Raw genomic sequence first — 12,577 nt, forward strand, 5'->3', positions numbered from 1 at the left:
ATAAATATTCTATGTCTTGAGGCAGCTAGATTGCTCAGTGGCTAAAGAGCCATGTCTTGGGTTCAAATCTAGCCTCAGACACTTCCTAGTCATGTGACCCTAAATTCCAATTGCCCAGCCCTTACCACTCTTCTGCCTTGGAACTGATATTTAGCATGGATTCTAAGGCAAAAAGTATAGGGTTGTTTTTTTTAAATAAAATAGAATAACTATTTCATCATCTCTGTCTTCCTGCATATTTCTGTTTTCTATAGTCAGTATCCACAGCGTGTATCTAATATTCAGTAATGAAGGTGGTGGCTTCCTAGCAAGTGTTCCAGAGGACCTGAAATTGTTATGCTAGTAATATGCTAATTGTTATTAGTCAATCCATAACCCTACTTCACCATTAACCAGGCAAAAGTCAAATCAACAAGCCAACAAGAATCTATTAAGTGCTAGGCAATGTTTGAAGTTCCAGAAATATAAATATAAACAAAAACAGTCTCTGCTTTCAAGGAGCTGATATTCTAATGGGAATCATAAACCGCTATAATAAACCTTTGAGATGGTTCTTTGGTTGCCAGAATGCTCTATCTCTGAAAATTTCCTGGTTGATTTCAAGATTCACTTCAAATACCACTCTTTAGATTCCCCACTTTCCTAGTCCTCCCAGATGCTAGTATTTTTTCCTTGGAAATATTCTGTATATGTTTTGTATATACTGATTTATTCACATGTGGTCTCCCCATTAGAAGCTAAAAGTTATTGAGGACAGGGACCTTTTGCCTCTATGTCCCTAGTACTTGGCACAATGTCTAGAACATATCAAGTGCTTGATAAGTGTGTGTCAACTGCTTAATTAAAAGAACACTGTACTAGAAACTAGTGAGCTAAAACGGGAGACCAAGGCTGCTAATTAGTTGTAAAAGTCACTTCTTCTCTCTGAGTCTATTTTCTCGACTGTAAAATGAGAGGTGCATTCAATGATGTCCAAGTTACCTTCCAGCTCTATCTTGGATTCTACCAATGAAGAGCAGAGATAAACACTAATAATGAGCAATGCCCTTTTCACTTCCATTGTCCTCTCCTGTCATAGCACCATAACTGTCCTCCACTTTAGCAGATTCGAGGAAAGTAATATAGCTCCTCCATCAGACACATAACCCTGGCAATAGCCATGCTGTCACCATGCTTTTGTCTTAGTTGTTTTCTTGTGCTTATTTGAGGAACCAGATCTGGTACTTTCCAAAGTGAGTTTCCCCAAGAGACCCCTTAGTTCATCTCATCCTGCTGTTTTCATTCCCCCTCCGACTTCTTTAAAGTGCATCTAACCTTTTAACTTATTTCCCTGCCTCAAGTCTATCCCTCTTCCAACCAATATTCCACTCAAGTGCAGAGGTGATTTTTCTAAAGGGTAAGCTTGACCATAACACCTCAACAACTCCCCAGCTCAATGAGCTTCTGTGGCTCCCTATCAGCTCCAGGCTCAAACATAAAGCTTCTGGATGGCATTTAAAGTTTTTCATCACCTGGCCCCTTTTTACTTTTTCAGTGCTCTCATGCTATAATATACTTCATACAGTATATAATCCAACTACATCGGTCTACTTGTAGTTCTTCAAGTATAACTCTCCATCTCTCATCTCCGTGCCTTTGCAATGACTTTCTCCCATACCTGGTATGCTCTCCCTCCTAATTTTCATTAACTTCTTTTAAGACAGCTCAAATCCCACTTCCTATAGGTCTTTCTTGAAAATGCCAAGAGCTAGCTCCTTCTCCCCTAGGACTTTTATTGAAGATACAGATAGATAGATAGATAGATAGATAGATGGATGGATGGATGGATGGATGGATGGATGGATGGATGGATGGAGAGATAGATAGATAGATAGATAGATAGATAGATAGATAGATAGATAGATAGATAGATAGATAGATAGATGGAGAGGCAGAGACAGATAGATGGATAGACATGAAATAAATATGTTTATGCACGCATGTATATATGTGCATATATCTATTTATAGCTAAAAATAGAGATCTCTGTCCCATCTATTCATCTAGCCCTCTAGTTTATCTTTCTCCTTCAGATATATGTATGTGAATATATGCATGTGTATATGTGTGTAGATACACACACGTTTGTATACTTTCATACATATGTATATACATATGTATGTATATATATGTATATATATATATGTCCCATCTATCCATCCCTTCATCCCTCTAGGATTTTCTCCTAAATGCATGTGAATGTGTATCTATCCATCTGTCCACCCACCATTTATATGTCTTTTAAGTAGTTATTTGTAAGTTGTCTCCCCCAATAGAATGTGAGTTCCTTGAAGGACTGATTTTTCTATATCCCCAATGTTTAGCACTGCTTAACAAATGCCTACTGAATAAATCCACTCAAATTTCAACCATTAAATCTATTTGCCCTCATCAGGACTTATGATCCTATAAATAATCTTCCTTTTCCCAGTCCATCTCCCAAACCCCAGCTACACTTTCCTTTATTCTCAACCTTGAACCTAACCCATCCTAATTTCTACACTCCTAAGAGCCATGGAGTATTATTGGAGAAAGTCATGAATTCAAGATGACTTCACCTGCTTTGATGTACTGATTACAAACCAACGATGGCAACAAACACACACACACACATGCAAAACAATTGATTTAAGAACAATAAAGGCTTTTCTCCAACCAGAAGTCTTTTATGTCCATGTTAAGATCACAGAAGATTCCTCAGGAAGTGTCATCACTGAGATAACTTGGAATTCAATGACACTCTAATTATTAACATCAAATGAGACATTATAGGGAGATGATGTTTAATGACCATGGAAAGGTAGGTTGGACCTAAGTTATGAAACATGTTAAATGCCAAACAGAAGAGTCTGAATTTGAACAGAGCACCTAGAGTTTACTAAGCAGGGATGGTCAGAGAGGTCATTTTAGGATATCACCTTGGCAGCTGTGTGGAGCTAGCTGCCAAGAAGTAGGCTCAACAAAGGCATTTGCCAGGATGTGGAAGGATTGTCCTGAATAGAATCCAAGTGAAAGAGCATTTGCTGGAAAGGACTTCAGAAGCCAACTAGTCCAATTCTCTCATTTTATGGATAAAAGGATGAGAGACTTGTCCAAGGTCACATAGGAAGTGGCAAAGCTGGGACCCAAACTCAGGTCTTCTATTTCCACTTTATCATGGTGCCTCTTCTGTAGGGATCCCTTAGATTTGGCAAGGTCCTACGGATTTCCTTTCCTACAGAAGATATTGTATAAATTGACTCAGCTTTGCTACTCAATACCTCAGTTCCTTCAGCTATTTCTCCCCTCTGATTGGAGGGCTGGAAGGCAGAGCAATACTCTTCTTCCCAAAGCCTTCCTTTATAGATGGCTCAGATTTTCAAGGCTACTTCAATCTTCATCAGTTGTTCTGTTTTGTTCCCACTCTCCATGGACCCTCTGAGGGGTGACCCCCTTTTTAGCTTCCTTTTGTCTACTGTCTTCCCTCATTGGAATATTCTTGAAGGCAAGGACCGTCTTTTTCTCATGTATGGATATACTTAAACACTTGGTGCAGTACCTGAAACATAGTATTTAATATGTTTGTTGAATGATGGCTTATATCAAGCCTCTGCTCGTTTCTTAAAGGACTTCCTGAATGAGAGCCACAAAAAATAGCTTAAAGGAGACAAGTTTAACAATTTATACAAGAAAAACTAAATGGATGAAAAGTACCTATTGAACAGACTATGGCATACAATTGGAAGCTCAATCTATGCATTTAAACATTCAGTACAGTATAATGTACAGAATATTGACTTAGAGAAGGTTGGAGTTCAGTAATTATGTGACCAAGGGTACAGCATGTAGCCTCTGAGACTCAGGTAGCCCTCCACAACTATAAATGGGAAAGGGAGTGCTTATACCAATAAATAAATAGGCCTTGACCTTTTTTTAAAGATTATTATCCTCCACAGTCACTGTTCCAAATTTTATCTCCTTTTTTCACCATCATGCATACCAAAATAAAGCTACCTCAGCCTTCACTTCATGCCAGAATCACAGAATTTCAATTGGAAGAGCACTTAGACATCTAGTTCAACTCATATCCAAAAAGAATCTCCACTATAATATACTCAACAAATAGTACATTATACTTTCAGCCTAGGCCTACAGACCTCCAAGGAGGGGGAACCCATTGCCTTCCATTTTTTGACAGCCCTCACTATAAGTGAGGTAAGTGGTGCAGTGGATAGAGTGCCAGGCCTAGAGTCAGAAGAAGTAAGTTCAAATCTGGGTTTAGACATCTGATAGCTGTGTGACCTTGGGCAAGTCACTTAACCCTGTTTGCCTCAATTTCTTCATCTGTAAAACTAACCTGCAGAAGGAAATGACAAACTATTCCAATATCTCTGAAAAAAAAGTAGGATCATGAAGAGTTGGACATGACTGAAAATGACTAAACAAGATTGTCAATAGGTTATTTCCTGATATCAGGCTTCCATCCACTGTTTCTGGTTCTGCCCTGTGGGACCAAACCAAAACTCAAAATTTCTCAGCAGCATCATTCAGTCTTGGATTTAGAGTTAGAAAAGATCTGGGTTCAGATTTTGCTTCAGACACTTAGTAGTTGGGACCTTTCAGGCAAGTTACTTATCTTTCATGGTTTCAGTTCTTCATTTGTAAAAATGGTGGGAGTTGTAGTCGATGACCTTCAGCTCTGAATGTATGATCCTATGGTCCTTCTCTACCAGCATCTTATCATTTGTGTGCATATATACAAGTTTATTTGATATATTAAGGGAGGAAAAAGCTTTCCCTTGTCCCTTCTAACCAAGCCACCTACTAGCCATCTCTCCTTTGCTCTTCTCCAGAAAACGATCTATAATCAATACTTCTACTTCCCTATTAAACACTCTCTTCCACTTCTTGCCCTCTGGTTTCTCAGATTCTCACCAATATTCTACCAAATTTGTTCTCCAGGATCACCAATGGACTCCTAACCACCATATCCAATGCTCTTTTAAAAATCATTTTCCACCTGCTCTGTGGCTTTAGACATTGGACGACTCCCTGTATGATTAGACTTTCTATGCTCTCCTGACTCCAGCCAGACTCCTACTGGCCCATTTTTAAAAATCAGATCCTCATTCTCTTGGCCACCATTTCAAGTGGCTATTGACTGTCTACATTCCTTCCTTTTGTCATTTCATTTATTCCCAAAGCTTCAACTCCCCTCTACTTAAGGAAACCTGCATATCTTTATCATCAGACCTGATAGTTCTTTGTGGCTCCAGGTCCCCACCTCTGATAGTCAACAGAATATGGCTATCTTGAAGTTCTAGAGGCCCCAAATTTCCCCTCTAACCCTCTTTGAGTTGACTTTCTGTCTCTGTGGCTGACTGCAGGAACTCTAAACAGAAGTATGCTGGTCAGCAGCACTCTGGTGACCATGGGTTAAAACAAAAAGCCCAACTGAAAGCAAAGAAATGAGCATGCTAAGGTAGATTGCTCTCATGATAATAGCTTCAGCTTCCTAAGCTATAGATTTTCAAACTTTTCAGAAATACTTAAAAATACACAGCCTATTAGCAGCATTCTGAAACAAAAACCATGTGCTTTACTGTGTCCATGAATCATTTTTAATATTTCTTCTCTCCTTCAAAAGTGGTCAGGGACTCTCCACTTTATAAGGCCACCAGGTAGTTAGGGAACTAGCTTATTAAGATGTCAGGAAATGATTGTGGTTCCTATCACACACACACAATTGCTTATAATCTTAATTATCCTTGATTTCTCCTCCAACTTTTCACATTGAGCACTTAGCTCAGTGTCTGGCACACAGTAGGTGCTTAATAAATGTTGATTGACATCCAATCAGGATCCAGAGCCTATTGAAGCCATCTGCAATAATCTCTGGCATCTACCACTTCCTGACTTCCCACTGATGTTGCCATTATATATTGTTGTTCAGTTAAGTCCCACTCTTTGTGACCCAGTGGCATAGCATGCCAATACTGTCCAAGGGATTTTCCTGGCAAAGAAACTGGGGCAGTTTGCCATTCCCTTCTCCAATGGATTAAGGCAAACAGTGGTTCTATGATGTGCTCAGGAACACACAGCTAGTGAATGCCTGAGGCTAGCTTTGAGCTCAGGTCTTCCTGACTCCAGGCTCAGCCCTTTATTCACCGAGCCATCTAGCTGCCTCTGCCATAACATGACCAGCCACAATTGCCTTCCACTTGGACTGCTGTAATAGCTTCCTCACAGGTCTTAATGCTTCCATTCTCTTTATCCTGCTATCCATCCTTCATACCCACTGGGAGAATAACCTTTAAGCACAGGCTTGCCCATGTGCTATCTCCACTCCAAAATCAGCAATTTTTTTCTCTTTCTACTTGAGGGAAGTTTAAACTCCTTTGCTTAGCATTCATTCAAAGCAGTCAACAATCTGGAACCACTCCATTTTTCCAGCCTTCTAATTATTTCTCAACATGGACTGTAGGCAGCAAAGGTGGTACAGTGGATAGAACATAGGGCCTGGAGTCACAGAAGAACCAAGGTCAAATCTTGTCCCAGATATTTAATAGCTACAGGACCCTGAAGGAGTCACTTAACCTCAGTCTGCCTTGCTTTTCTTATCTGTAAAAGGATGATAGTCCCTATCTGTTATGAAGATAAAAGTAAGATTCTTATAAAGCTCTTTCTAAACCTTAAAGCACTATGTAAATGCTATAATTCTGTTCTATTTGAACTGAATACTTTGATCTGCATTATCTTAAGGCACTCTAGCCCCCATACTTTTGCTTTGATGCAAGCACCCCCACCACACATCTTTTATTAAATCTCTACCATTCCTTTGAAAAGGGGGTTCTTAACCTGGGATCCACAAACTTATGTTAATCTGTTGATAACTACAGCTCAACATCAACGGTTGCATTTATAAGGAAGCCTAAGAATTTTATGCATTTAGAAACATACTATACACATTTTTCTTGGTTTTGGGCAACATGGCTAATGTGGAAATATTCTTCATGACTTCATCTGTATAACTGATATACTGCTTGTCTTCTTAATGGGTGGGAGACAGAGAATTTGGAACTTACAATTTCTAAAAAACGAATTTTAAAAATAAATTTTAAAAAATGAATAAAAGCATTATGTTGTGGAGCTTAGAAACTGTTAGCAATCTGCCAAAGGGGTAAATAATAGAAGATTAAGAATCCTTGTTTCAAAGTATAGAGATGTTATACAAAACAAATACAGTAAAATAAATGGTAACTCAAAAAGTATAATTCAAATTTTACCTCCTCTTGGGCACTCTTGTTCCTTTAGCAACTTATCCTTCAAAAATGAAAAAACCTTTTATTCTGTTCCTTATTTCTTAGTTATAATAAACAATACAGTTGTGTTGGTGTCATCAGCTTCTCAGAATGACCTTAGTTGAGAACTGGAAAGGGTTTCAGTGACCATCTAGTCTGACCAAAATCCCCCAAGAAGCCCCACTGTATGTGACAAGTGGTTGCACTCTATTCCTTAAAAGATCCACTGAGGGAGAACCTACTTACTAAGGTGTGCAAATTGTACTTTTAGACAATGCTCCTGGTTAGGAGGGTCTTTCCTTTTAAGAAATCTAGATTTTCCCCTTTGCAATATCCACTCATTGCTTCTGGTTCTGCCTTTAGGCAGTCAAAGAGAATAAGCAGGATCCCCTTTGCCACCATTCAAGTACTTGAATATAGGTGATATGCTCTACACACACCCACCAGTCATCTCTTCACTCTCAACATCTCTTACTAAAATTCATCTTCATTACATGGACTCAAGACCTTTCTCAAGAATGCTTTAAAGTACTATCACTACTAGCCATTACCATGATGACCAAAGCACAAGAAGGAATGTTTTGGTCTAATTAAAAGATTATATTAATATCATAATACTTTTAGAGTTATTACTTTGTTTCTTTGAAAATTAGTCATCGATGTGGTATATATACAACTATTAATCAGAATATTGGACTAAATCAACACCCAGTCTCCAAAAGAGTATTTGCACATGGTATTTTTCCAATAAAGTTCATTGTAAATTACTAAGGTCTCTTGTCATCTCAGGTGACTGAGAAGCATGTAATGATGCTGCTTCATTGCACTTAAAGGTTAAATTTCTTAAGTCGGGCAATCACAAAGTAGCATGAAATTACAAAAAAAGCCACAAAGTAGGATTCCCATTTGAACTCAACAATGTTCAAACAACACCATTTCTTTCAAACTCTTTCCCAAGTAAGGCAATGGCTAATATAACTATAGGAGCATTGGTTGGTGGCTCTCCCACTATTTGGTATACAAGAAATCTAAAATGCTAAATTGCACACATCTCAATAGCAGAAAGACTACATACCATTCTTTGAACATTTATTATTGAAGAAAAAAGATAACAAAAAGTTTTACATTTCCATTCATCTTTTAAAGAACATTTAATGTCACCAATTAATGATTTTTGTACAAAACGTCTACCACATTTGTCAGAACTGTAGTGAAAACTTTTGTGTGTCATTTCTGGTCTGTTGCAGTAGTTTGAACTTTTGGCAAGTTGGCATCAAAAGAGCTGTTGTAATGAGTCTCCAAACCCCAAGAAATAAATGAGCAGGGTAACTTTTTATTTTTAATTAACAAAATAGATAAATGAAAATCAAGGACTAAGGAGATATTACAGTAAAAAAAAAACTTGGTTTTCTTTTTTAGGGTTCAATTAAAAGTTACTCCTTCCTAGTTATGGTTGCTTTCCAAAAGCAACCTTTCCCCTCCGCTACCCCTCTTCAGCACTCTTCCAAGATGGAAGCCACGTTACCATGAGTTTCAAAAAGCATTTCACAAAGGTCAAACCACAAACACACACCAAAAAATGAGTGAAGCTCACTGCACGGCATATTTGACATGATTTGCATGTGAGCCACCAGGATTTCTTATTTCTCCCAGTTAAGGCAACCAAAAAATTACAGCTATTTGGTAGACATTTCACAAACATGGGTACTAAAAATGCCACAAATCTATCCAAAACATCCTGGCTTTGGTACAGCTACAAAAAGCTATCTGGAAAATTTTCAAAAAAGACACTGGCACTTCAAAGGGCTTAACCTAGGGTGCAGTCAAGAGTAAGGGCAGAGTAGGGTTTTAGCAGGGAGCTATTTACAGTACTGCAGGCAGATAACCTGACAAAAGCACACATACACACTCACAGACTATAAAACAGAATTATTTGGGCTGACCTTTTGGAAAGTGCCAAGTGCTAAAGAAGCCAGCTATTTGAAGGAAACTATTTTAACTTAGGAGTTAACCTGGATATCTAGGAGTTAGCCATTTCATAATCCTAGATCTTTACAACAGTGATTGCTGCCTGGAGTTGAAAGCCCTGATCAGAGCAACTGGGTTTAATGGTCTTCCTTCCTTCCATAATTCCACTCTATCCCAAAGCCTATATGTCTTTTCCTTTTGACAGATTACCTCAGTGACAGAATGATCTCCATCTTTTGAGAAAGCCTTCTCACCTCTGGATCTCTTACTGACCACCAGAAAGAGCAACTGAAGTACTATTTGAAAATTCCTTGGTTAATAATTGAAGACTTCTAAATTAAATATGAGCTAAACTTTCAGGGGACGGTGGGGAGAAGAGATGTTACTACACTGTATTACAAAAGCCCACTTTAAAGGTATTAAGACTGTGATGAAGGTGAGCTTAAGAGTAATAAAATTACTATTAGGGGATATTATGGTGCTCGGGGAGTATGAGAAAGTAATGATGGAGATAGTGAATTATTATTGGTCTCAACGGTTTTCAAAGTTACTGAAGGAAGAGGGCACAGAACTTCTCAAATCATTTTTTCCCCAAATTGGTCATATTACAAAAGCACAGAAACACCCTCTGTTGGAAGAAAAAGAAAAGGCAGCTCTCTATGCTGTAGTGAGCATCAGATTAGTTCATGGACAATTCTGTTAAAAACAAACTTTGGCATTTTAGATTTTGTGAGGTTTTCTGCTGCTGTTAATGATGAGCACAAAAAAAATGCTTGCTTGCCATGAGCTTTCTGTGTGAATGTTAACACACTGAGTGAACCCACACCCTCTGATCACCAGGAGAATCAGTCATATTCAGTATGCTATTTAGCTAGAGAACAATAACCAATTTTTCATGAGTCCCGAGTGGCATTGCTAAAGCTGAAAATTCAAGTGTGAGAAGTTCTTGACAACTCTAAAGTGATGAGACCAGTCTGCTACAATTCTGACCTAAAGAATCCAAAAAGGGAGATTCATTAGCTGACCTGGCCAATGCTTGACTGTGATATATAGAATATAAAATCAATAGCAGGAAAGAGAAATATTTTTTAAAACACCCAAAAACTTAAAATAAAAAAAAGCATTATTTAATCCTATTTCTAAAGAAAGGAAGACATCCAAGAACTAGGAAACAAGGAAAATAAAGAGAGAGAAAAAAGGGCTTAAAATCATATTGAAAACAAGGCTTTGTAAATGTTCACTCCAACTCAGAAGGTAATTATAGCTCCAATCCCAAAAACATTTCAGTGGTATATCAAGAGATACGAGGTTAACAAAAATCTCTTAGGGTAAATGAAACAATTTACAACATTGAGTTAAGACGAGTGATTCCTGCTGCTAATCACCTCTGACGTCCTAATGTCAAGGTCACTACAAACATTTTCAAATGACATCACTATTATAGAAAATACTATTAACGACTGAGTCATTTCTCCAGTTATCAAAAATAGGGGAGGGAGGGCCAGACGGGTAAGAGAATAGAGGTGGCAGAGAAGAATGGAGAATGCTGGATAGCATAAAGTATAGTGTGGCATCTGGAATCCTCCTGGTCAAGTGCCAAGTTCACCAACAGCCTGTAGGGAATCCAAGAGCACTATACTCCAACAAAGCCTCTTCCATTGTTTGCTCCAGAATGCTCAATGAACCAACATGACGAAAACATGAGGAAAAAATCCTGAATTTGCTGGATCACCTATCAGTGATTATATCCTTGCTATTAGTCTCCTTCACCTATCTGTGGACAACACAATTAACTTAATACTGTAGTTATGTACTCCCACTCCCCAACCCCCTTCTTCTATTTGGGGAAAGAAATACACTAAGAAGACATGGTCCTCTCAGAGGAGATGTATACTTTTTTTTGTCTAAGTATTAAAAAAAAAAAAGCCTGCAAATATCTTGGGATTAAGCAAGGATGGGTGAATTTACTATATGTTTTGAATGTTATTCAAAAGATAGTAAATTCAGCGCATTATAAATTCTCAACCTTCTCCCCATTTCTTCCAGTGCACCAAGAATCCTGGGCAACTCTTTCAGTTGCTCACCGAATGGAACAGGGGCAGCTGAGAACCTCCCACTCAGATCTCTGTCTCAAGACTGATGGAGAACAAGAAATCTACTTGACCTGGGACAAGGCTATGTGACTTGCACTGGTCCTATCCAAAACATGAAATTACAAGGAAATGCAAATGCTGAGCACCTCCCACCCCCACCCTCCACTTTTAAGAGTATAAAGACATGAAGACATCTGATGAGTAAAATCATCTTTCATCAACCAAAGCAAATGCGCACACACACACACATATATACATAGTCATACTCTCCCTTTCTCTCTATTGTATGTAAGAAAATCTCAAGGTGAAGTAAGGAAGAGATTGAAGGGTTGATTGCATGGAAGGGCCAAGAACTAACCAAAGGAATATGTGGCCAGCCACAAAAGTGGTTGCAGGATTCATAACACAGTGTTGTCCGTTTCCAAGGCGGAGTTGCTATTATTCCCTGTAAGTTTAATTTCTCTTAAAAACAAAAACAAAAGCCACTTGAGGACAAGCTGCAGTGGGGGTACAGAGGGAAGGCTGAAGGTGGGGTCACGCAGCAGAGCGCCGGCGGATCACAAAGAGTCCACGTTGAAGCTGTCCCAGGTAGATCCTCATCTTTGTACTGTCACTTGTCTTCCGCACCCAGATCTGCAAGAAAAAGTGAGAGGGGAATACCAACCACCAAAATGAGATGCTGAGATCACTGGAGAAGGGAAACCGAGCAAATTACTACGCAATCTCTACAAGATAACCAGTCAGTGTCACCGCACAGTGATCTTGGGGAAGAGAGGCCCAAGAGCACCCAGCAGGTATTCTGCTTCCTCAATCTTTGCTCAATCTTTAGCCTCCGAAATACAAGGTCCCCTTATTCAAAGGCTGCTGGCTGTCTGCATTTTTGACCAAAGGACTTCCTAGATCAGTAGAACTATGGCTAGCCCTAGGATCACTTTCTGTTGAACTTATATGAGAGTAAGAAAGCAGCAAACTTTTCTTGTTTTTTTTTTTTCTTTAAAAAAAAATCTGAGGTCTTAAATACTATGGACATAAAATATGTGATACTGTGCACAAGTGGGCTTTTGACTTAACTTGACCAGAAAACACCAAGATAAATTTAATATATTTGGAACCATAAACTTCAAAAAAACTTGAAACTATTTCATGCCTTCTGACCCAAAGGATATTTGGGCCATTCAAACATTCCATTTCCCAACA

The 12,577-nt window shown here is 38.6% G+C and overlaps 1 protein-coding gene across 2 annotated transcripts in view; it reads right to left on the reverse strand.

Annotated features, from left to right (window-relative positions):
- Positions 1-8,391: 8,391 nt before the first annotated feature.
- The window catches only part of SUDS3 (SDS3 homolog, SIN3A corepressor complex component), a 50,818-nt gene continuing 46,632 nt past the window's right edge, over positions 8,392-12,577 (reverse strand). For both annotated transcript variants that reach the window (XM_056821661.1, XM_001362838.4), the window contains exon 12: positions 8,392-12,013. In XM_056821661.1, the coding sequence (XP_056677639.1) occupies positions 11,915-12,013 (99 nt within the window). In that variant the 3' untranslated portion in view covers positions 8,392-11,914. The remainder of the gene's footprint in view (positions 12,014-12,577) is intronic.

The sequence above is a fragment of the Monodelphis domestica genome, chromosome 3, assembly GCF_027887165.1.
Source record: "Monodelphis domestica isolate mMonDom1 chromosome 3, mMonDom1.pri, whole genome shotgun sequence".
NCBI lineage: Eukaryota > Metazoa > Chordata > Mammalia > Didelphimorphia > Didelphidae > Monodelphis > Monodelphis domestica.